General features: G+C 47.0%; 2 protein-coding genes across 3 annotated transcripts; both read left to right on the top strand.

Annotated features, from left to right (window-relative positions):
* Nucleotides 1-105: 105 nt before the first annotated feature.
* On the top strand, nt 106-3,228 carry srfbp1 (serum response factor binding protein 1). 2 transcript variants are annotated; one of them, XM_079232486.1, is made up of 5 exons: nt 106-169; nt 623-811; nt 866-884; nt 915-1,345; nt 1,437-3,228. In XM_079232486.1, the coding sequence occupies exons 2-5, from the start codon at nt 635-637 to the stop codon at nt 2,832-2,834; spliced, it is 2,025 nt and encodes a 674-aa protein (XP_079088612.1). In that variant the 5' UTR covers nt 106-169; nt 623-634; the 3' UTR covers nt 2,835-3,228. The 2 variants fall into 2 exon arrangements, with proteins under 2 accessions (XP_079088612.1, XP_079088611.1); XM_079232485.1 differs by having other exon boundaries at nt 623-1,345.
* Nucleotides 3,229-5,171: 1,943 nt separating this feature from the next.
* On the top strand, nt 5,172-8,389 carry e2f3 (E2F transcription factor 3; the record flags this gene model as incomplete). Its single annotated transcript, XM_079231920.1, has 8 exons — nt 5,172-5,210; nt 5,446-5,551; nt 6,099-6,339; nt 6,693-6,838; nt 6,886-6,949; nt 7,054-7,174; nt 7,681-7,867; nt 8,112-8,389. 8 exons carry the CDS (start codon nt 5,172-5,174, stop codon nt 8,387-8,389), a joined length of 1,182 nt encoding a protein of 393 aa, XP_079088046.1.
* Between the last annotated feature and the right edge of the window lie 17,306 nt (nt 8,390-25,695).

Raw genomic sequence — 25,695 nt, 5'->3', positions numbered from 1 at the left:
CCGCCCCCTTTCACGACACGCCGCGTCGCGTGCCCCCCCCCCCCCTCCTCTCCGTCTTGCTTTGCGTCTGACGTCACGCCGTTGTCGTAAAAAAAAAAAACATGGCTGCGCCCCTACGAGTGGATGCGTTTCTCTCGATTTTAAGCGTTTAATGTCCGCTTTCTGAACGGTAAGTGTAATAATAACGAGTAACGGGGATGTTATATGAGCGGAAGAGCCGCGGGTTTGTTGAGTTAACGCCACTGCTTTGTTAAAATAAGATAATTTACACGTGACGTCGCGTGGGGAAAGTTATCCACGCTGGCGGCTCCACCACGTTTGTTTGGCCGTTTTTGCTTCCTCAGCGGATATGTTTAAAACTTTAAGTTTATTCACGTGATACAATTTATTATAATTTAGATACATGTGTTGTGGGGTAGTTTTTAAGCAGCATAACCAACGTCTGATGTGATTAAAAAAAAAAGAGTTTCTAATGAAGTTTTGGTGTCTGGGTCTCCTGATAATAGTGTGTCCTATATAGTCATAGTATTTTTCCACCATTGTTTTCACTGAATAACGTTGCGGTGGTTGCCATTGAGTGACAGTCAGTTGTGGCGATCTAAGACTGCTAATGTTTCAACAGATCATATTTGCCATGGACAAATTGGAGGAAGTGATGCCATCTGCTGAGGAAAAGGAGATTAAGGAGCAAGAGATTGTGGAGGAGGCGGAGGAAGAAGCTGCAGGAAAAGATGATGCTGCACATGAGGAGGTGATGGAAGAAGAAGAAGAAGAAGAAGCTGCAGGAAAAGATGAGGCTGCAGATAAGGAGGTGGAGGAAGAAGGAGAAGAAGCTGCAGGAAAAGCCGATGCTGCTGATGAGGAGGTGAAGGAAGAAGAAGAAGCTGCAGATGATGAGGTGAAGGAAGAAGAAGAAGAAGAAGAAGAAGAAGCTGCAGGAAAAGATGAGGAGGCAGAGGAAGCAGACGAAGCTGCAGGAAAAGATGATGCTGCAGATGAGGCGGTGAAGGAAGAAAAAGAGGGAGATGGCAATGAACAGGGAGGTGGGGATGAACCGAAAGACAAAGCAATCCCACAGGCTGCAAAAAAGATTGCCAAAAAACCTCCGTGGCATGACAAACCCAAAGAGAAAAAGCCGGACGAGTGCCTGAACCTCAACAACGAGGTGGTGAGGATGAGGAAGGAGGTGAAGAGGGTGAGGGCTCTGATCATCAGGAAGCTGACGCGACAGATGGGCGTCCTGAAGAAGAAGAAGGGCAAAGAGATGGAGGTCGAGAGCAATCAGAGGAGAGCTGGCCGACTGCTGGAGGAGATCCACACCATGAAGACCCTCCCAACCGACCTGGTAGGTTTCTTAATACCTTCTGTTTATTCATTTCTGCTGACACACTTTGTGCCATGTCTAATTGGATAAACTCCCCCTCCCCCATTACCAGGTGTCCAAGACGGCCTTGCAGAGGGATCTAAACTTCGACCAGGTGTGCAAAAACCCCAGGTCCACTATTTCCGACCGGGCCATAGCGCGCATCGCCACTCACCCTCAGTTCAACAAGAAGATTCAGGAGATCAAAGCTGCCGTGAAAGCCTTCAAAGTGGAGAGGATTAAGGATGTAAAGCAGGGAGGGAAGGGAAAGATGCAAATTAAAGGTGTGCAGGTGAATCCACAGTCACCAGACAAAAAGGTAGAGAGGGGCGTTACAGTAGAGCAAAAAGAAGACAAAGAGGAAGGCGACGATCTCCTTAAAGACATTAAAGATGCAACTGTTGCTGAACCCGAAAAGGAAACGGGGAAAACAAGTCCTGTGGATGGTCAAAGGAAAGAAATGCCAGAGGCTAGGAATCTAAGATCAGCGTCAGTAAGAGGTAGCGAAGTAAAGGACTTTGTGAAAAATAAACCTCAAGCTAAACAAGCAGGGAAAAAACCTCTGCCGGAGGTGCTCCAGAAAAAGAGTGATGAGGAAGAAGAGAGTGATTTGGAGTCGAACGGTGATGAGAAAGATAAACCTCAAGCTAAACAAGCTGAAAAGAAACCCGATGTGAAGTCTGTGCCGGAAGTGCTCCAGAAAAAGAGTGACGAGGAAGAAGAGAGTGATTTGGAGTCAGACGATGAGGAGAAGGATGAACCTCAATCTGAAAAGAAACCCGATGTGAAGCCTGCGCGAAAAGTGCTCCAGAAAAAGAGGGACGAGGAAGAAGAGAGTGATTTGGAGCCAGACGGTGTGGAGAAAGAGTACTTTGATGACAGCACAGAGGAACGTTTCCTCAAGAAGTCCTCCCAGTCTGAGGAGAGCGACGACGACGGCTTCTTTGTTGGAAAAGTGAGGAAATTCAGTAAGAAGAAGACGAAGAAGAAGAACAGCGCCGAAGAGGACACGGCCAGTAAGTGGCGTGAAGGAAGCGGTTCAGACAAGGTCCAGGGGGAACTTGACGAGCTGGAGTCCAGGCTGAAGTCTAAAGCCACCTCTTTTCAGTCGGTCTTTTGTTCGTCTCTCTCTTCGTCGAGGCCTGGTGGGGGCAGAGGGAGGGGCGGGGATGGATTCAGGGGCCGAGGGAGACCGAACGATGGCGGGGGCCGAGACAGGGATTTCAGTAAACCCAAGTTCCAGAAGCAGGAGAGAGAGTCCTTTTCCTCTGGCGGCAGAGGGAGGGGGCGAGGCCGAGGCAGGGGTGATGGCATGCGGCAAAACGATCGCAGGGGTGGCGGCGGCTTTACCCAGCATGCACCAGAGCAGGAGCTGCATCCATCCTGGGAGGCCAGTAAGAAGAGGAAGGAGCAGCAAGGACAAATCCTGGCCTTCCAGGGGAAGAAGATCAAGTTTAACATCGATGACTGAAACGGTTTGTTTAATATCGCTGACCACATCCTTGTTATCTGGCACACAAAAGGTTAAACGTTGTCGCTGAGTATGTTTGGTGTGAACTGCTTCTTCATCCTCATGGATGAAGAGACAAAGAGATAACAGACAACAAACCTGGAGATATGTTTTGTACTAAATATCAAGGTAAATGTGTTAGAATGTATTTTTTTTTACCCAAATAGGATTTAAATCTAATCTACTAGTTAACAACAGCTTGAGGAACAAGTAATTTATAAGGATGCCAATTCTGTTTGAATTTTGAAATGTATATGTGGGGATTTTGGAAGTGATATTTTTCTTTTCATGTTTTTTTTTTAAGAAAATATTGAAACACCTGTACATGATTCCCCTTTTTTGTGTTTTTAAATGGTAATTAGGGTCCAGTTATTGTATAGTACACAATCTATCCAATTGATGTATGGTGATAGACATGATCTTAAACCGAATAACGTGACCCTGTTTTGGGGGTACTTGTCCCTATACCATCATGTGTGTTTAAACAATATGAAGTTTATATAGCTACAGTTTCAATGTACTTGTCTTTACTTAAAAGAAAACTTGATTAAATGCTAAATGAAATGTCACCTGAATCATAAAAAAGAACATAAACGCAACACAAAGTAACGTTATCACTGACTTGAAGAACAGTGATCCACTTGGAGGTGGAGCTGTGCTGCCATTGGTCGACCGCGGCCGCGTGCGCAGGATGACAGCCAATAGGGGCCGACATGCAAATTCCGTTTAAAGCTGTCGCGGGAAATCGCAGCCACGCGCGAAGAATACCTCGCGCCGTGTCAGCGTGAGAGCTCGACTCTCGTCACCTTGGATACTGTTTTATTAGGGGAGATCATTTCCTTCGACAGAGATAAATACGGCGCGATATAACGTGATATTAAACAAGCGGTATAAACGGTACCTACGGCAACGGGACAACATGAGGAAAAAACAGGGTTTCCTTAATCTCGGTGGGCTCTTTCGGTGCTCACGCGGGGGAGGGGGGGTTCCGAGAAGACATCCACCGTAACAACACCGCCCTGCCTCGGGACAACCGGAGAAGTGAAAACTGGGTTCTCCCGAACCGAACCAGCCGACTGACGGGACCAAGTACGACGCTGGCCCACCCGGACCCTCTCCACGCGGGACAGACGAGTTCAGGTACCGGGACTGTAAATCGGATTAACCAAATGTTACGTTTGTGCTGGTTCGATTGGATGTAAAAGTGCCATTTAAATGCTTCTATGCGAGTTGGATGCTGAGTACAATCGATATCACGCACCATATTGTCAATATTAACGTTTGCTGGGTTCTAACGGTTGACGTTAAAGTAACGTAAAATACTCGTAACGTTAGCCGTAGCCACACGTGGACGTGTTTATTGTGCAACGTTTCCGAGCTTTTCTCTCTTGCTAGGTTGCATTTGTTCTTAATTATGTTGTTACACGCTTGATAAAATAGATCTAGCTGCTTGTGCAGTTTGTCGTACGAGCCACCGGGTCACATGCGCGAGGACGGTGTGTTTTCTCTGCGCCATTGACACCATTTGTAACTCGAAATACAACTTTACTTAGCTTCGTGAAGTACACGAAGCTCACCGTGGTTGTTAACGGAAGTGCTAAATCTGTCTTCAGAATAAAGGTATTTACATAAACTGGGTGGGATAAACTGATTAATGCCTCGGAAGTAGAGACCATATAACATATCAACTTAAGTGTAAAACACAGCTCTTAATTAAATGGTAGTTGACCTGAGAGTGGAAAAGAAAACTGGTTTGCTCCTCCAAATTAAAGCAAAACCGTGTTCAAGTTACTCGGACGTTGATCAGGGAAAACCGGTGGTAATGTTACATGTGTGTATTATATATCGATGCTTTTTACACTGTACAAGTCTTTTTGTTTCCCGCCTCGTGGTTGTGTGAAAAAAAGGATCACCAAGTTGTGTGGCAGTTGCGTGCTTTTATTCTGAAGGTCAATTTGTGACGCTTCAGCTACATTACTGTATTTCCGGTAGCTTTACGCTTGTTTTACCTTGGAGCTGAGGCATCACACCGCGCCTTGTCGGAGCAGACTTTTGCCCACTTTGGTCTTCGAGTGCCGCACACGCTTGTCAGCGCTCTTGAACCACCGACTTCCTGTGGGGGATACTTTGGTAAGGAGGCTACCTGCTAAGCTGCCCAGTGTCCATTATTGCTAGGGAGCAAACTCACGTTCCTGGTAGGCCTTTGGTGAGCGTGGGAGGGGGATGGGGAGATGTTGCTCCAACTAGCTAAACACACTGGTGAGGGAAGCTAGCTTCTGTCCCCTTTACCCCCAGGTAATGACACGCCTCGTGAACGAGGACACAAAACACCTCCAGGTGACGAGACGAGCACACTATTTAATGCACAGGCATATTCATAGCTTCTAATTAAAAGCAGCTTAAAGCCACTAAGTGAATACAGTGGGTTCATGGTCAAGTTTATAATGCATTATCGCCCCAAAATGGCTACCCTGTGACCCACTTGATGCAGTGAGATGATTGCTAATTAAAAGTTCCAATGTGCATGATATTATAGCGCAAAACCTTTTACTTTTTTGTCGTTTTTATTCAGGCAAAGAGAAGGCTGGAGCTGGAAGCCGGTGACCCCCAGGACCTCCATGATGGTGACTGGACCTCCAAAAAGCAGATGGCCTCTCTGCCTGAACCGGGAAGAACGGGTGAGGCTTTATACTATAATGATTTTTAAGTTGTTTTTTTAAATTGTCAATATTCAAGTGATTTGCAACACAGGTGGTAGATCCCAGTCTTCTACAGTTTTTATTTATTTTTTGTGTGTCTAACCACAATCTCACTACTTCATATGTTTTGTTTGGTCTGTAAAGAACATCCATGCATGCAATGCTTTGCCGGTGTCTCACACACACACTCCAAAATAGTGTCGACCAAGTTTAAATTATTGGGCTGACTTTCCCTCAAGTCTGTCCACCCAACTCCTGGCGGCTCATTGTCCCCTTCACCAAACACTGGATCCAAATGAAACAGACTCCGAGTGTTCAGTTTAAAAAAAAAATTCAGTTTATTGATGACCAAAGAGTGTCTATTGAAACTTTTAAATCAGAGTGTAGCTCTCTTCTTGTTTTGCTTGGTTGCAACATAAGTATAATAAGAATAAACGCACCACAATATGACATATTAGAACAGATGCATGAATTGATAAAGAATCTTAAAGGCAATCACCACAAATTATTATTTCTTTCCTCCCAGCTCCCGCCCCCTATCCCGTAGCGCGCAAGTCCCTGTTCGAGAAGTCGCGCTGTGACACTTCGCTCGGCTTCTTGACGCAGAGGTTCGCGGCGATGCTGAGTCGCTCCGCCAACGGGGTGTTGGACCTGAACCTCGCCGCCCAGGAGCTCAACGCCCCCAAGAGGCGCGTCTACGACGTCACCAATGTCCTGGAGGGGATCCAGCTCATCAAAAAGAAGTCCAAGAACTTCGTCGAGTGGATGTGAGTATGATTGTGTGTGCGCTTAAGGAAAAGAGTTGTGACTCATTGTCAGTGTTTTTAGTGCTTTTTAAAAACTATTTATTCAACAAACATTTCTGTCAATCTATACATTATCATTAATTATGTTTTTTTTTTTTAAGACTGACATATTATACTACGTTTTAAAGATGGTAACAGCAGCTCAATCTGAATTTATTGACTGTATTTTATGTACAATAAGTGTTATTGTTTTTCCTCAGTCGTCTTATTTCTAATTGCGTCGTGACCGTTAAAGTTTGATGTCTTTAGTGATGGTTGTTGAGGTTTTAATCCCGTGTGTGTGTGTGTGTGTGTGTGTGTGTGTGTGTGCACAGGGGCGGCGAGGTGAACGTGCACATGGATCAAGAGCTGAAGGCGCTCGTTGAGCAGGAGAGGAGGCTGGACGACTTGATCCAAAGCTGCACGAAGCAAGTTCACCAGCTGTGCGAGAACCAGAACACTCAAAGATATCCTTTTTTTGGTTTTTAGTGTCGGCTTAATTTTGGCGTTGTTGTTGTTGTGACCCAGATTCAGCCGGATCCAACCTGGCTGCCCCCCCCAAGCATTGTACGGAAAGCGTCATTGGCGACTTGTCCGAAAGCCACTCCACACAAACCCTAACCCACCGCTAGTGTGTCGCTTATGATGGGGTGTACACAAACCCATCCAGGGTGATTGATGTTCCTTAACCCGGAGGATCACGTTCGCCTATTTGACTTACGAGGACGTCCAACGGATTCCCAGCTTGAAGGAACAGACCGTGATTGTGATCAAAGCACCCGCGGAGACAAAACTGGAGGTGCCGCACCCAGAAGAGGTACATGTTTCAACATAATCAGTCAACTGTGTTTTCTTTCTTTTGCAGTGGAACTCAAGCTTAATCCACACTGGTCCTTTTTAATTCTGAAGCACTGTTTTAAAACAATAACTAAGACATGATCAGGGCCGACGGTGCCGTTGGACACGGGAATTGACGCAAAGTCCACATTTAAATGCGACCCGCAAACCTTTATATTTAAAAGGCTTCAATAGCACAGGGTTCCAAAAAACAGCAGATTATTGTGGATGCTCTGCGCTTTGGTGCGAATCCATAGTGGTGTGGATGTAGCCTCAATACTCTGACTTGAATCCCCAGTCGAACATACACAGCGCGGTTAATTGCTTTGTTTTGACTGATGCAGCACCGGCTTAATATTAAACCATTATATTAAACCCGTCCTCCCCAGACACACCGCTCCCTCTTAAGTGTCCGCTCTCGGCTTCGGGTTCCGAGACCTTTTTAAATAAAAATAGAAACACTCTGTCTGCTTCCGCTCCGCTCAGAGCCTCCAGGTCCACCTCAGCAGCACCCAGGGGCCCATCGAGGCGTTCCTCTGCTCCGAGGACCCCGTGCCGATGGACGTCACGGACGGCTCCGTCGCCAACGGAAGCCACTTAACCCCCTCGGCCAACGGGAACGGCGGCGCGCCCCTCGTGCCTTACTCGTCCTTCGTCCAGGTTTCTTCCAACGGTGAGTGTTGCACTTAAAACATCCCATGGTCCCCGTCTGGTTGCTCTTGTGAAACGGTACTTTGTCGCCACCGAGAGGTGGGCAAATACCCAATGGGTGGGTGTGTAAATACAGTATAAAAGGCTGTATTTACTTCTCATCCTACTTTTTAGATTGTTGGCTCACATTTTGCTTTCTTTTCTAAACTTCAGCCGCTCATCTCTTTTCTCTCCCCATTTCTCCTGATCCACACCGATCCTTCCAGACAATGCGATCCGTACTTCTGGAGTCGATATTATCTCCAGCCCGCCGTCCGAGCCGACGCAACACTCATCACCCGTCACTGTCACCCCCGTCTCACCCATGCACACCTCCCTCCAAGCCCTCTCTGGAGATCAGCAGAGCTTTGTCACCCTCACTCCGCCTCTGGCGCTCTCCCTCAGCGGGGAGGAGTACCTCCTGAGCCTGACGGAGGATGAGGGCATCACTGACCTCTTCTCCTCTTTTGACCTGGACCAATCGCCCCTAGAGCCCCGCCTCTGAACAGCTGCTTTTTGGTGGAATTCGATAAGTTTGGAGGCAATTGCCACCTTCTCTCAAACCGGATATCAAGGGGACACGATACAAGAACAAAATGCTGTGTTTTTGGCATTTCTTTCTTTTTTTTTTTTACATTTTCCCATCCTGGACAATGTGACTGGGATTTACTGATGCTCAGGTATGTGGAGGATGGCTTCCTGGTTTGTCTTCAGGACTGGGACTGGCGTACATGCCGTTTATAAAAAGAAAACACTTTATTTCAGAGCTTTAATCTGTTGCATTGTTGGGGCGTCCCCCAACGTGTCCTTCTCCAGGTCCGGAGCGTGGCCGTCTCAGTGCGGGACTTATTCTCGACCGCGTCACTGGAAAGATGACATTTTGTATCGTGACCACGTCGGAGCCTTCGCAACAAAGCCCGGTGACTCAGACGCACATTTAGTGTCGAAGTGTTGATTAAAGGCATAAAAGAACCCACGTGTCTCGTCTTGACTCTGCCACAAGCGCCGCACGATCACACTTTTATTCCCCTGATGGCCAATAACGTACATAAAGTCCTGGTACCTGCTGATGCAGAGTGATGATCATATTCCAGTGCGTTTTTTTGTTTTGTTGCAAATATAAAATATGACTCGGTGTGGAATTTTTATGTAGTGAGGGATCGCTATCGCACTAAAAACTGACTCTGTAGACCCGGCATGAAAAATGGGAAGTTTTAAGTGCGGCACTCGGTATCAGACTGTAAGTTTGTGTTCGTGTGGATTATGAACGTCGTGAGAACGTTGAAAGCTGAAAACTGGTGCAGACGATCGAGTGCCTTGAGAGTCTCGTCTCGTGTCACATGGACGTCGGTGTTGCTCTTTGCACGGTTCGCTGCTCGCCGCCCGTTTTCCCTCAATCATGGATGTGCTCTACATGTGGAGTTTAGCTCCATTCATGTGGCATTCGACCGCCGTGAGATTGAGACGAAGAGGCGTTGATGTAGATACTTTTCTACATTAAGATGTTTGTGTTCGTCTCTTCAGATCAGTTTTGTATGATAATGATATTTGAACGTCATTTTAATGTGTTTGGTGGATTTGCACCAGCTGTGATTGACCGAGTGGTTCAGTCGATTTTACTTTGTTTAAATCACGGGAAATCAGAGGAAAGTAAAGAAAATGTTTCTTTTTACAAATGTTTTTTTTTACTCCTCCACCAGAACAGTCAAATGTCTCGATAAATAATAAAAAGCAAAAGTATCGTACAATAAAATTGGTTAATTGTGTGCGACTAATTAACCTTTCAGTCTGTCAAACAATAAATCATTATAATAATTATAATAAGTCGTTATAAAGATGTTGCAAATCATTACAATCAGCTCGAGTTAAATAAGTGACATCTTGGGTCATCTTTTAAATTAGTTTTTCAAAATATTAGTGGCAGTTTATACATGTTTCTTATTTTACAAACAGCCTTCCAAATCAATACAGATGTTAATGAACAGCTGCTGCGTGTCCAAAGCGTCCGGCTTGACTAAATCTTCCAGCTCGAAGAAACGAGCGAACGTCGCTCTTTGTCGCTCTTTGTCGCTCTTTGTCAACGTTTCTGTTGCGTTCCTCAGATTTCATCATATCCCCCCCGCCCCCAACCTCCTCTCCCTGCAGTGAAATCTAGCTGACTGTTGCAATATACATGCAGCCACTAGGAGGCAGTGTGCGCCCACAGAAGCCTCGTGTTGATCCCACAGTTGGGATGTCGAGTAACTAAAGTGTTGCACATGTCTTTCTGGGATATTTACTGTTTTCAATCTGGCGTCAAGTGGACGTTGCTTAAGACCCCTGAACTCAGCGGGAGACTCTCTGGCTTTCATGTCCAAAGCATAGCGGTTCAGACATGTCCGAACTCGCGCCCGCGTGTCGGGGGGTTTAGTTTCATCGCCCCCTGAACGTCACCTCGTGAGCTCCTGAGGACAGACACCTGTGACCGTTTGTCTTCTCTATGAAGTCTGGACTTTTTTTTTTTTTTTGGAAACAAAAAAGATCAGCTCGACGTACGTTACGAAATTGTGTCGTTTGCAAACTGTTGGGCGGCAATAAAGGACATTTGTAGAAAACTGGCAATACAAAAAAACAGGTTTGACTGACATCATTGGTTCTTGCTGACCTGATTACTGTTGCTTTAGGCCTTTCATAGATAGGTTGGTGTATCTAGGATAGTTTTGAAAAAAAGACGGTGAATATATGTCTATCATCGTTAGCGCAAATTACTCTAATTTATGAAATATTGTGTTAAAGAGATCTGTGCCTATAATTTAACTGAGTGTAGTATTAATTACCAGTTGATTGATCAAATACATTTCATTAAAAGTAATGTATACGTTAAATATTTGCCAGATGTGTAATTTAAAACTCTTCCCCCTGTATTTGTCCTCGCATACGTCGTTTTAATTATTTCCTGTCCATCTCTCCCATGTGGCGTCCAACTCTCTCTCTCCATCCCTGCTTCTCTTTGTCTGAGCCACAGCATCTTCAGAAAAACACATCAGTGCCCTCAACGCGATGATGTAATCCGTCTGGGCGCCTGCAGCGTCCGGACCCGCCCATAGGTGGCAGTGTTGCACCTCAAAAAACACCCCGCCGAGAACCCATTCAACCCGGTTCCCCACAAACGGTGGCACGCTCCCCCCACCCCTCTCGAGTTCACGGAGAGTCACTGGATCACTGCTATTATTGATTCATGTGTGTTTCTGTTGTTTTTCTCTCCTCTCCGTGCCACAAAGATTTGCGCTGGAGAAAAAGGAGCAACCCAAAGTGAATATTGAATTGGGTCGTATTGAATTAGGCCTGATGTCAGCCGGCTCCCGTCTCAGGAGGGCTTCGGTTAAAGATCAGTCAATATGGCTGTCAATCAGCCAATCAATCGCTCAAGAAAGTTTCATTTTTAGAGTGCTCTTCTCCCCCCCCCCCCCCCCTCCGTCACCTACGGCGGGAGGGTTTAAAGCGGCGAAACCAAATACACAGATGGCTGGGCTTAAAGGGCGAGACGGTTTCTAAGTCACCACTTAAGGCGCTGCCCCCCTGAGGGGGTTTAGGAGTGACTTGGCAGCGACTGCAATCCACCCCCGAAAGTGTAGGTTGATAGTCTTGTCCAGCTGTCCCCTCTCCCTGAAATACAGCGCTCGTTTCCACGCCGCGCTCTGCAGCCAGGCTGTTGTTTTGACTGCCGTAATGTACCGAGACGGGGTGTGTGTGTGTGTGTGTGTATGTGTGTGTGAGGGAGAGAGGGAACAAAAATAAGAGAGGGTTAAAGAGGGAGCATGGAAGCGAGTGAGCGAGAGAGAAAGTACTACTCTCCTCTCATTGGCCACCGAGGAGCACGCCGTCTTTTTGCGCGGCGCGCTCCCAGCCAATCGACTGGCTTTTACAATATTTTTGGGTTTATGAATGAGAGAGCAGGACAGGAGTAGTTTGATTCATCACCCGTAGCTCGCAGTGTGCAGAGTACACCCAGGAGAGAGGAGGCTGCACAGCGAACGCACACCTGACTGGATGGGTTCCTCTGGATGTGGTGGTTTAGACAGAAAGCACCTGCAGGCTCACCTCCACCTGTCTGTTGAAGCTTGTAGAGGCTGAACTTCTGTCTAGACAGATGCTCCGGTGCAGCGCTGTGGCCTGAGCGGCTCTGATGTTGCATTCAGGTGCAGCCGGTTTATTATGCTTTCGATGGAGCGCTGCAGGAAGGAGTCCTGAAACGAGGCTCTTCTGGTTCCCTCGTATGGAAGTCGATGTTTTTGGAGTGTGATTTGTATTCGTGCTTGAAATATCATAACAATTGTGTTCATGCGTGAAGATTATTTTTCGCCGCTGAGTTTGTTTTCTGCAATGGAAAAAATCCTGTTTTGTTGCGAGGGATCCGGTGCGACCCTTACTTCCTGGTTGGCCTCCAAAAACTCGTCATCCCTGCAGCACTCTATTGATTCTGCTCCCCGTCCATCATGTCAGTGGCCACTGCAGTTTTTGGCCTTTCTCCAGAGAAAAGATTGAGCAAAATACTGCCATCTACACACAAAACAACAATGTGTGACATTGCCTTGTCCTCCACAGCCTCCAGAGCACAAGGTAGTGTGCGTCAGTCCTTTACGTTGTTGAACTAAAGGTTCCAGTTTGTTCTCCTTTGGGGCAAACGGTCTTTTTTCTTTATTTAAAAAAACCCCAACAGAGTTAGTTTCTTCCTCCCCTTTTTATTAATTCTCCACGCAATTATGTCTCACCTTTTCCATTAGTGCAGCATCATGATTGATGCAGACTGTGAGGGAGTATCACTTGGGATAACCTTTCACATTCATCCACCCTGCAACACTGAGCGCCGACGTCAACGAGCAGAATATTGATTATTACATCCCCTGAAATGTAAACCTATTTTTCTGCTTTCGTCAGGCAGAAGTTGGCGGTTTAGACTCTCGAGGTGGAGCCTCCGGTGTGCCGTAGTGGGTCTAAACTGGAGGAAGTACTTGCCCTCTTTATTGCCAAATGTTGTCTTGCCCTTGAAAGGACCCGGCCACGCCAGGAAGTAGCCTCCTCCTCCTCCTCACCGACGCAGACAGCGCTAACGGCTCGGTGATGTATTAACTACTCGCGGGGTTAGTCGGCGAACTGCTGCAGCTGGTGAGCTAATGACTGCCTCGTCCCCGAGCTGGGAGCTTGTCACAGTGGCTCATTTTTTATTATTTTCTGTTCTTTCTCCTCCGCGTTAGGTTGTTTACGCCACGCTCTGTATTTAGTTCTCAGGATCGTACACCTTTTTCCCGTTCAATGAGGACGTTCAAGCCATTCCTCTTCATGCTCCAGCAGGAGGGTTACATTAGAGCGTAACTAGTCCACAAACTCACAAGAACTACGAAGAGAATGTTTCACTTTTGTCTTTCCTTCAGTTTCTGCTCGTCAAAGTATTTATCCAATCGCTCTCGCCATCTGGCACGCTAGAGATAATTGAGGTCGCGCTGCTTGTGTGGATTGTTCCTTTTTAGCACACAATGCTCGGCACCGTACAAGTTATCTGAGGTAGCGTCCATGTGACTCGTTCTGTAGGCCGGTGGCCTTCAGAGAGTTTTAACTGCAATGGCTCCAAGTTTCCTCGACAACACAATTGACACTTTGGACAACTGAAAACCTGACTACGTCCTCTGACCTCACCAGATAGAAGACGGCATTCAGAGGTGGGGAAGATAAGGACACGCTTGCTGTTGTAATGTGGGCGGAAACTGCAACGGGAATCATTCAAATGAAATGTTGAAAGTAAGAGGAAAGTGCAGGATTTTAAATGTAAAAAAAGAAATTGGAAGCTCCTCTGAAATTGCGCTCGGCTGAAGCGCCCACACCTGTGGATGGCTGAGAGGGCAGAGGGATCATTTAGTGTGTGTGTGTGTGTGGCTCCGGCCTCGGCCACCACCCTCTTGTCAAGCGTCTCAAACCAGGTCGCCATATTTATACGTGGGCTTCCTGTCCTGCCTCTATGTCAGGAGCGAATATATGAGGCACGGGTCCGGATGATGTCGGGAGTTGGCACACACACACACACACACACACACACACACACACAGCTGGGCTCTGGCTTTTGGTGACTGCGGAGCGGTCGGATATGCAGCGTCTGCTTCGCTCTAGCTCTCCGGCCTGAGGTCTGTATTTTTCCTCTCTCTCTCTTTTCCCTCGCACCAGGCCGTGTGGGCGTACACCGCCTCAGCTGTTGTGATGACAGCCGTCCTGACCTGTTGTGAACCTCCTCTCCCTCCCTCTCTCCTCTCCAGTGGGTATTTACTTACTTTAGTTCCACTCGGATCCGCCAAGTATTTGCATCGACCAAACCGGACCCGGAGCCCAGCGGCTCCCGCCCTCCTGAGCCAGTCGAGACCGCCGGTTGTCATTTGCATGTAATTTGCATTGGACACACCCCCTACACCCCACCACCCCTCCTCCTCCTGTGACTGTTTGCAATGTCAGGAGGCCAAATTAACCAGTGTTCCGTTTTAGCCAGATTTGCATCTCATTTACATTAGAGTTGCTTAATGAGGGTTACTTAGCCGACTGACCCCCGCGGAAGCTCCTCGCCTCACTCGCAGAGGAAGCAGATAGCGCGTTCGGCTAATTTCATTAAGGGTGGAAACAGCCGCTTGACTGCGAGGGTGCCTTTGGATGTAATCATTAAAAGGGACGGAGAGGCCTTGCAAGCTGTTTGTAATGAGGCTTTTTTTTTTTTTTTTTTACCGCCTTGCATACGGACATTGTGTCATATTTACTGTATGGATGAAAGATTAGCTGCGGAGGGGATGGCGGGCCGCATCAATCTCACTCAGCATCTTGGAGCGGGCGCATTAATCATCCCATCTACGGGAGAACCGTCCTCATCAGACGCCGCCCGGGGCCCCGGCAAGCCGGCACACGTGGCGACGATGAGCGGACAGACGGAAAGTTAGCGGCTGACTGAGCAGCAGCGCCGCGGCCAATACTTCTTTATTGATCCGAGCGACTTGGATGGGCGCTCGCCGCCGTTTGGTCCCGCTAATGCGCTCATGTGGCGGCGCCTGGCTGCACGCGGGCCAAACCGTTTCTTTGTAAGTTCTGCATCCTCCCGGGTTCATTGGTGGCTCCTTTTTTTTTTTTTTTTTTTCCTGTGTTTAAATGGACCTGTACTTCTGAAGAGATTTTCTAGTATACCGGTTTCAGTTTTCCGTACGGTATGAATTTTTCATATACCGTCATACCGGTCGGCCGCTGTTTCGCAGGCAACAACATTTAATGTTCACAGCTTGAAGCTGAAGGAGCAGCGGACCGAGCTACTTGCGTCTTATGTTAACTCACTTGACTCATGGTTTGCAAGAAATGACATTGCCAAAATGCATGCTGGGTAAATGACAAGACTTTTCTGGTGCAGGAAGAATTCTTTTCCTGCGCAGCTGAGTGGGCGGGCTTTACCCATCATGCATTTTGGCAATTTTTTTTCAAACCATGAGGCAACTTCTATCCGTGAGACGTAAGTAGCTCAGTACACGTATCTGTGACTAAACATTAAATGTTGCTGCCTGCCGAAGAATGACAATAGTCGTTATGGCCGTGCATGCACCACTAGTCTCAAGGGATTGCCCTGGGTCCTAAATCCCTCCATGTTTAGCTCCCTAGGTACCAATCAAAATAACTGCTGGTGGCCAGTTGCGAGCGAGTGGTGAATAACGATGGCGGTGGCGGTCCTTTTCGTGTTTATTTGGGAAAAAATACCGTGAAACCGCCAGAATCTTACAAAATACCGTGATATGAATTTTTTGGCCATATGCATGTCGTCATTCACCCATTCACACACTGATGGGTGCAATAAGGTAGCTAACATTCACACACGGCTACGGGAGACATTTTGGGTTAAGAGTCTTGCCCAAGGACACATCGACATGGGCTAGCGGAGCCGGGGATCAAACCGCCGATCCTCTGCTCACCACTGAGACACAGTCGCTCCTTTTCTTCCACCTTATTATGTTTGGGTTTTTATATTGAAGAAAGCAAGAGAGCTTCTCGAGCAGCTGCATTTTCCCGCAGATATTATTTGGTGGGTTTCAATAAGGAGAACCAATTCCGGCGTTGTTTGTAGAATCAACCCACACTGTGCTCTAATGCACACACACACACACACACACACACACACACACACACAGGGCATATCATCCACGGACATTTCATCATGCTGTTTGTTTGCTTTGAAAAGAAAAGGGCAGGGACCGCAAGTCTGAAATGCGGCCCTTGAGGCCCTCGTGCCGGTTTCTATAAGCGTCCCCTCCAGTTCTCCGTCTCTTCTCGTCATGAAAAGAACTTTACATCCAGTTTAGTGATTGAATCTTCCTTTTTTTTATTCATTTTTTTTACTCAAGGATTCATCAAATGCTTTTCATGCATATTCTATACACGCTTCCAGCAGCATTTCCCCTCCTCGGGAGTGGTTTTATTAGGAAAATGTGACTCCTGTTTTCTGCATGTGCTCTAATCCCGTCTAAAGAGGGGGAATGAAAATGCCCTTGTTGGCTAAATCTGCAATTGTTCTCGCTGTAAGCGGACTAGCCAGCACTCACACTCTCATTACCAGTGTTTAGTGTGAGGTGCTTAGCCGTGCACGCACACACACGCGCGCTCACACACTGCGAGGCTGGTGGTCGGTTTAATGGGGGAGAAGGCCTTGAATGGTTCCTATGCTGAGATGCATTAAAGCTTAATAACCTGTCCTTTCAGCTCGCTCTTAAGAACATGCTCCGGAGCTGATAATTGGAAAGATATTTGCCTCTTTCTCTCGCTCTCTTGTCCCTTTTGTCTAATGGCTGCTTTCAGTTCAGTCGGGTCCATTATTTGTCCTTGAAAGATTATTCTTTTTGTCCTCACACGTAATATTTTGTGTCTTTACCCAGAGTGCATAGTTTATGGATGAGGTGAAAGTGGCATGTTTAGTTCTGTCGTTTAGCCGCTGCCCAAGCATCCGCCACGTTTAGCCAAACAAGCGACGGCAAATAAATGAGGCATTCAGAAGTAGTCAAAAGGCAGTTGTGCCATTTTAAAAATCTTTCCTTTTTGGATTAATCACATTAAATCAGCAGCGAGCAGTGCTTTGAATTCATAAAAGCGGTGTGCAAGCGTAACAAAGAAAGAATGCCATCCTCTCTGCTGGAGTTTTTTTTTTTTTCTTTCTTCTTACTCAAATGTCATTTCAGTTCAAATAAGCCACTCTAGACCACAAAAATGTACTAATTAAAACTTGAAAATAATGAAATTATTCCAATTCAAGATGATCTCTCTAACTTTTGTTCAGGGTGTTTTTTAAGCAAAAGGGAAAATCAAGGACTTCAGTGGAGCTTCAACCTCACAGGGGACTAAAGGTCATGACCTCTCTCCGTGGAGTATCCCTTTTTAAATCATCAGCAGCCGTTTGTTTCACGTGCACTGGGAAGGATTTGGCACGAGCCATACAACATGTCATTTGTATTTATTTGTCTCTCCCTGCGTGAGCGTCGTCCGGCGAGATGGGGCTGGATTTCGAGCTCGCCGACCTTAGGAATGTGTCATGTAAATAAACCACTTCATGCGTTATGCCATTTGAAAATCACTCCGGTGTCATATGTATTCCATAGCATGTCCTGTGTGCGTTACCTCCCACTGTTTACGCCTTCAGCTGTGTTCCTGGGACCATTACTGATGAGAGTTGAGGTTAACATTCGTGCCAGTCAGCACACACACACACACACACACACACACACCCCGCTGCCGGCTTCTTAGATGTATTTCTGTACGTCTCTTTTATGCTGTGGATTAGAATAAAGGGCAACTTCATGTGTTGATGCCCTGAGCGCTGGCTGTAAGGCTCGCAGTAAGTGCCTAATGTGTGGTCACAGTTGGTAGAAGCCTGTCCACGTTGCCGCGTCGCCGCGGGGACGAGGACGACGGCTCCCGGCGGCCGCTTCTGTAATGCGCTCTGACCCAGAAACTGGCAGTCTGACCTCTTTAGCTTCTGCTTATAGAAAAATCACCCTCCCTCTCTCTCTCTCTCCGTCCTCTACACCTCTTCCTCGCTTGGCCTTCTGTCCTTTTTGAGACGTGACATTTCACCCGCCACCCCTCCCGTGTAAACTGTCTTTCTAAATCAATCTCAGACTTTCCAGATCCAGTTGCCTTTTTTTTCCTGAAACCCAAGTCTGGGTTTCCTAAGTCATTCTGAGAGTTTTGAATGTCTTGTCTGTTAATCAAATTCAGCTGCGATCACTTGTCTTTTTTTCTTGACTTTTTTTAAACACTGGATTTAACCAGTTCCACCAGTTCTGACGAGTAAAGCCAATACTGAAGTGTTTTAAACCTGCATTCTATCTAATGTCCACCAGGAGTCGACTCCTCTGATTGTATAGAAGTCTATGAGAAAATTACTCTACTTCTCTCGATTTATTCCCTCAGTAAACATTGTAAACATGAGTTTATGTCTCAACCTCTAGTTTAAAGTCTTCTTCAATAAAGCATGATGTTCATTTTGTAAATGATGGTCCTATTTAGAGTAAAATGGACCATAAAGCAGAGGATGCTTTAGGGCTCCGCAGTCCAAATATGGTCACTTCAATTCAGAGTTTGCAAAAAGCCAAGATGGCGACGGCCGTAATCCAAGATGGCGACGGCCAAATCGTGGAACTCGAGGCTTCGAAACTGAAGTCCATAAACCTATGGGTGACGTCACGATGGCTGCCTCCACTTCTTGTATGCAGTCTGTGGTTTTGAGTCGTCAACACAACTGACAGCAAACACTTGCTCGACGCCCTCCTCCTGTGTAATGAGGGACGAAGAGTGAGGAAGCAGGAAGTATATTCACGACAAAAGATTTAAGAGCACGCTAAAGCTATTCAAGGGTACACAGGCTGAGATTCATAAGAGCAGAATCAGCTTTTACCATGAACGCGCCTCTAAAAGGGACAGACGTTCGTACTTATATTCAGAGTTTCTACATGTCTCAGTGCTTCAAAAATCACATTATTTTCCTCTTCCTGTCTCTGAATATAATTGTATTCACGCTCTGTCGGAAACACTTTGTTTTGGTGCCAGTCTTCTTAAGCCCCGCCCCTCCACCCCCTCCACAAACACTCAGTCTGCTCTGATTGGTTCGCTCGGAAAATATGATGCAATTTTGCAAAGGTAGTTCTCAAGCTGTTGAGGGGGAAATACTCGGATGAGGGAGCTGGGGGCGATTATTCTAATGAGTCTGCATGGGGGAGCCAAATCTGAATGGTTTGTTGAATCACATGTTTTTGTGAGACTCCTAATAAAAAAAACTGACTGGGTCACGATACGTCCCCCTTTTTTTAAATTGCTAACGACACCAAAAAATGGTGGTCACCACAACCACAACACAGCAGGTCGCTCCACAACACTTCATGTCCACCCAGCGGCTTCAAGCTCAGATATTTCCACGAATATATATATATATATATATATATATATATATATATATATATATATATATATATATATATTCCAAAAAAACATCAGTCCTCCTTTTTATAGTCCATGCACAAAAGGCAAGAAGGAGGTGTGATTTTTATTTTTTTTAAAGCTAAAAGATGATGCAACAAGCAGTGTCTTGGTGTAAAAACTGACATAAAATAAGATTTCTGCACACACACACACACACACACAGATGTACACTCCCTCACCCCTGCTGCCCTCTCGCCCCCCTCTCCTCCTGTTATTGTGACTTATATAAGCTGTGTTACTGTTTCTGTTTGACCTCTCACTGTGGTGACAGTTAGTGCTGTGAGAGCGCCGCCCAGTCCCGTTCAATCATGCTCAACAAATATACTGTGTGTGTGTGTGTGTGTTGCAACTGCTTGTGTGTATTTCTTTCTTTTTTTATTCACGCAGTGCCAACCAGGAAATATCCTGGCAAAAAGTTATATAGTCATATATTCTCAGCGGGGGGGGGGGCGCTGAGCAAAAGTGGAATGAGCGGCACGTCACTTAAATGAGATTAGCTGGTTCACGTTAAAGGTCAGTCCAGCTTAAGTTGTCGCTAACTTCGGGGGCCAACCCACCTTCCCCCTTTTTATCATCAGCAGCAGGTGGCCAAAGCAAAGACGCGGGGAACTAGTCGTGGGCCTCGAGGAGCTGCGGCATCGGTTCACCGGCAAACAAACGGCTGCAAAAATACTCTGAAAAAAGGTTTAAAGGAAACGTGCATCGCACTAAAAGGTCTTCCATCGTTCGTGCGCTGGCGTTACCGTAAAGGTCGGGTTATACGCCGGTACTACCTTCGGTCATTGTCCCCATTGCACCCCGCTGTAGCCAGCTAGCGCTCATGCTAGTTCTGCGCTAACTTCCGCTAGCTCTCCGCTAGCTCCCCGACAACCACCAAAGGTAGGGACCAGCCCCGGCTCTACACCCGACTTGGGCAGAGGGGACTCGGACAGTAGCAGCAGCGTGGAGCTAATAGCAGCGATAGCTAGCGCTGCTACTAGCTTGCTACAGCGGGACACTAATCGGAGGTAGGAGCGGCGTATAATCTGACTTTTACGGTAACTTCCGATGTTCTTCGCTAACGCGGTCGCAGAGCTATTAACGCTACTGACTCTGGAAGGCCCTGATTTTTATTTCGGTATTTCTCAATCTTTTAAAGCCAGCAGCAGCGAATGTCGGGCCAATCGACAATCAACCATTTTAAGGCTCAACCCGTTCTTTGGTCCGTTACTGTGTCTTCGTTCATGCACATTAGTTGGGAGGCCTTTGTCTCAAATATATCAACATATTCAAGCAAACATTCCATTAACAAAGTAACCAGAAGTGCGAGCGCTCATATGGGAAATGTTATTTGAGTTGAACACAAGCGCCTCATCAAGGGAACGCACAGGAACTTTGTGAACGCTCCGAGCTCCAAGCAAAGTTAAATAAGAGAAACTTTTGGCTGCTGAAGAACGGCTCCGAAGTCTTGTGGGTGTTTGCATATGTTTGTGTCTACATGCCGCGAATGTGCCATGTGAACGAGTAGGAAGTGTACACACACACACACACACACGCGCGCTTAACAACTCAAGTTCTAAACTCTCGGCTAAAGTGAAGCGAATACACAGGAAATGGGAACGCGTGCAAAAAAAAAGTAGTAATATGATCAATATTACTCATCAACATAAAGTTACAAGAGGTCAAAGGGCGACCGCCTATGCAGAAGTGTGTGTGTGTGTGTGTGTGTGTGTGTGTGTGTGTGTGTGTGTGTGTGTGTGTGTGTGTGTGTGTGTGTGTGTGTGTGTGTGTGTGTGTGTGTGTGTCAACACGTGTTTGTCGACAACTCCGGACCCCCCGCGTGGCCGATGCTAAATGTCAACACCAGCCCCGCCCTGTCGAGGGAGACGTTATGCAACTTAATCCTGACGGCCGCGGCTCTCGCGCCGTCAACAAAGCCTGCCGGCTGCAGATCTGTCCGCGACAGCCTGTTGTTTGTTATTTCCCTCTCTCTCGCTCCGTGATTACCGACTACATTAGCGAGTTAATTACGTGACCTGACATGTACCGCTTGGTGAGAATCGCGTCGGGCTCCGCCGCCACTTGGTCGGAGGGGGAGCGGGAGGGGGGGGGGGCTACGATAAACAAGCTGCAGAAAAGAAGGCGGCTGAATGACGGTCGCCTTGTCTGTTTATGTGTGTGTCTGGCGTGATGAAAACTTGTGTGTTTTGTCCTCGTTCTAGTTGAGCTCTCGCATGCCCGGCCTGGGGATTGCACTGTTTGATGACTTTCAAGGCCCAGTCATTTTCTCTCTCTCTCTGTGTTTATAGCTATGTAACCAGTGGCCTGGTTGTTGGGTTCCTGTGCACTGAATTCACCTCTCTCTCTCTCTCTCTCTCTCTCTCTCTCTGCCCCCCCTCCCTGGATGAGTCATCGCAGGATAATCAGGCCCAGAGCTTTACGAGGATAACTCAGCCCGACAGCACAGACATGCTCCTACCACCATCACCGTCCGGTCAAACACAAAGCATGGGAGAGAGAGAGAGAGGGAAGGAGAGCGAGAGGAAAAGGAAGTCGATCGATTTAGAAGCACGGACGAGGCGGAAGAGTTTGTTTTGTCTGTGTACTTAAGATTTTCTTTCTCCTTCGCTGACTTTCTGCAGGCATGCATGTCTTTGCATAATTAAGCCTGTGCATGGGTTTATATGTGTGTGTGTGACACAGTGTGTTCCTCGCCTGCTGGTTTCGGTAGGTCATCGGGTGCAGTGAGTTGGCACATCAGGGTTTTCCCCAGGTTAGTGCCAAGGCCAGTGCCCAGGATAATTATGGTATTATTGCGTGTGTGTGCATGTGTTTATTTTAGCAGAACATTCTCCTCTTCCCTTCATTCCCCTCACATTCCCGCTCTGAGCTGTGTCTGAAGCCAGTGGTGCCATCTGTCAGCTCTGTGTGTGTGTGTGTGTGTGTGTGTGTGTGTGTGCTTCTTCAGAGGGGGAGAGTATATTATGCAAATGAGAGAGAGGACGATTGGGGGAAGAAAAAAAAAGCAGAGGGTGGCAGTGAGCGGAGGGGGGAGAAGTAGAATGGAAATGTGTGTGTGTGCGACTGCAAGTGTGTGTTTGTGTGTCTGCCCGAGAGCTGCAAAGTCAGCCATTAATTTGACCCCTTCCTGGCAACGCGAGTGTGTTGTGGTTTGACACTGTGTGTGTGTGTGTGTGTGTGTGTGTGTGTGTGAGAACTGGAAAGCGGCTGGTCCCACCAGTTCCTTTTTACTGGAAGCACACACTGTGAAGCCGGAGCCGTCCAAGTGTTATTTGGTGTGCCGGGGTGGAAAGAGCACGTCGGCATCAGCTGCAAAGCGTCCCACTCCTGTAGAAGTGTTCAGGGTGAGGAGGGCATTTAGGGTTGCTGCACACCAACAATTGCAGAAAGCATTGTTTTTAGTCCACATTACCCACAATGCAACGCGACCACAGACAGTCCTGCCTGCTAAAGTACGAATCCTGCCCATGGCGAAGGCGCGACCCGCAGCGCTCCGCCTCTGATTGGCCGGCACTCGTTGACTTCGTCGGTTGAGAGATTGGCTCGGTAAAACAAATGTCAGTTTAAACCAATCGGAAGCCGAGGGGGGCGGGTCATCCCATCGCCGCAGAGAGATTAGGTCACATAGAGGCTTCAGGGTTAAATTGAGTGTTTTAACCAGTTAAAAGTCCCTCACAATAACTTTAAATACTGATATTCAGTCAAATAATTTGAATTCTTTGAATTGGTTCAAACTGGTTGGTTTGTGGATTGCGCAATGCATGAATAACTTCATAACAAAGCGTCATACTGTACATCTCTTTATTCTTTCACTTTCAAACTTGTAGTCTTCACTAATTCGAGTGACTTAAAGGATTTGACCAAATTCCACGCAGAGTTGACTTTTAAATTGATGTTTTAACCCAACGGATTACTCTCGCAGCCATCGCAACGCTCTGCTTTGTTATCCATCTCCCAACACGGCATTTTGGAAACACAAGGACGGTCTTCACCGCACAATTTAACCAAGAAAACGGGGCCCCGGGTTTCAAGTAGCTGATTTTCAATAAAAAAAAGCCCAAAATAAACAAAATAAACGACCAAAACTGCAATCAACACAATTAACTCTCTGTGATTGCAGCTGGCCAGTAAATGACGTGTCTGAAAAGCCTGCAAGCAATTTGAAACGCAGCAAAGAAAAAATAAAAAGACTTTGGTCAAAGCATACCTCAGAGAGAGATTACAAACTGCCAAGTTCAGGAGAAAAAAAAAACTACAAACCCAGCCGGTCGCAGCAATTTAAATTTATTACTTCCACCCTTGGGTCGGGCTCCGGCTACATCACCACAGCTCAAGCCCTGGTTTTATTTTGCTCCCCTTGGCAAAGTGTGGTCTGAGCTTTGGTCATGTCCAACTTTAAAACATCTCACAGTAAGAGCTGCTCAGAGTTCTGCCCACAACCCCGCCGCTTTGTTTGGACTGAACCGTGAGGACTTACTCGCTTCAGATTCTGCTTTCAGAGATGGAAAAACGTAACTGTCCGAGGGACTTCATGTCCCAACGAGTTAAAGGGAAGTCCAAGACTCAGAGTGCAGACGCTTCAGTGTGAAAACAACATGGCCTCCACATTCACCAGATCTCATGGAGGACGACGGGTGGCGTGTTGTATTTTACGGCACTGCAATCGTTATTCCATCAAATGAAGGAATGTGTTTTGTAAGATCTCCGCTAAACAACCAGAGTGACTCAGAGTTTCTTCTTCTTTGACCTGATTCTCGCTGCAGGACGACATCATTTGTTTGTGCACAACTGTTGCAAACCACCGTCGCCGAAGCATCAATTGCTCGTCGCTCTCTGCATCAAAAGTCTGGGAAACATCGCGGGTTAAAGTAACTGGATGAAACGACAACAGATGAAACGACAAATATATAAAGGTTGTGTAGCGTCAATGCTGGCACTTCCAAGCTGTAAAAAGGTGTTAATCGCAGCATCTGTGCCGCGTGCTGGTGTTTTTGATTTCCAGCTGATGCAGATCCAATGTCATACCTGCCGGCTGCTTTCTATTTAACCGGGTTTCTCTTCCCACGACGAGCGGCACGCTATCGCGGTCAGACGGAGCGCCGTCACGGTCTCACGCCTCGTTTGGCTCTTTTTCCATTTTATTTATTTCGTTTTTTCTTCTCTTAAAGGACGCTCTCGTTCCGTTGATCATTCAGAGGCCTGCAGCAGTTGAGCTGTTCTGGAGCGAACAAACTTTTACAATAAAGTGACGATTCCTACTCCAAACCCCCCCCAGAAAAAGAGAGGACGTCAGCGACGGTAAGGTAGGTTATGATGAAAGTAAGGGCGCCGCCGTGAAGGCAAGGTCACAGATAATTAAAAAGATAATTACGTGAGATCTACTGTATAGAAATGAGCCGCGGTGCTAATCTGAAACGTCACCTTAACGTCCTCAGCCCTCTCAGATAAGTCGATCTAAAGTTGGAGCCACCCTTGATTTTAATCTGGAACTTCGTGCGCACACAAGTGGAGATAAGAATGTCGAACTACGCGTTTCACTATGTTCCTACGGGGTCGTGAAGTCATGCTGTGAGCAGATGTGGGGGGGAAAGTAGACGCTGACGGTCGGAACGGAGATCTAACGGCACGAGACGTTCGCCAGAGTCGAGGTGAAGCGATGTGACCGCGGCGGCCCACGGGGGAACATCGTTAGGGCAGATTAGCAGGAAACGGCCTGTAGTTCAAAGTTGTCATCAGACTGACCTTTGACCCCCCCCGTGGTCGTCTCCTGCGACACGACCACACGGAGGTCGGAGTTGCGTGTCCGTGTCTGTCTTCTCTTTTCCACGGAGAATAAATATGTTGATTAGCTTCCCCCGCCGCACGCGATCCTCGTGTGGGCGGCGGCTTACGCCAGACTTCTACTCAGCAGAGGAAGAAACGGACTAATGTTCAGTTTTCCTCGTACAAAAACAAGACTAAGAGGTGATTCACCTTTTTTTTTTCCACTTTCTGTCACAGCATCAATATCCTGTCACTTGATTCACGGAAGAAAAGAAGAAGAAAAACGCTTAAAAAAAAAAAAAAAAAAGATTTTAAGATTTTTAGCTCCCTGCAGTACTCGGACACAGATTAGGATCACTTTAACCACTGAGACACTGGAGATGTGACAGCTGTGTGTGTGTGTGTGTGTGTGTGTGTGTGTGTGTGTGTGTGTGTGTGTGTGTGTCTCTCTCTCTCAACCCCCGACTGGGCGAGCGATATTCTCATCCTCCCACAGGAGTCTCTCTCTCCTCCATCTCTTCCCTGTCGGAGGTG

Source organism: Taurulus bubalis, assembly GCF_910589615.1.
Source record: "Taurulus bubalis genome assembly, chromosome: 16".
NCBI lineage: Eukaryota > Metazoa > Chordata > Actinopteri > Perciformes > Cottidae > Taurulus > Taurulus bubalis.
This window is presented reverse-complemented; position numbering and strand designations above follow the sequence as displayed.

Coding starts and splice junctions, on each gene's coding strand:
- srfbp1 (XM_079232485.1), top strand. CDS start 635: ATGGACAAATTGGAGGAAGTGATGCCATCTGCTGAGGAAAAGGAGATT. Junction 1,346..1,436: donor AGACCCTCCCAACCGACCTG/GTAGGTTTCTTA, acceptor CCCCATTACCAG/GTGTCCAAGACGGCCTTGCA.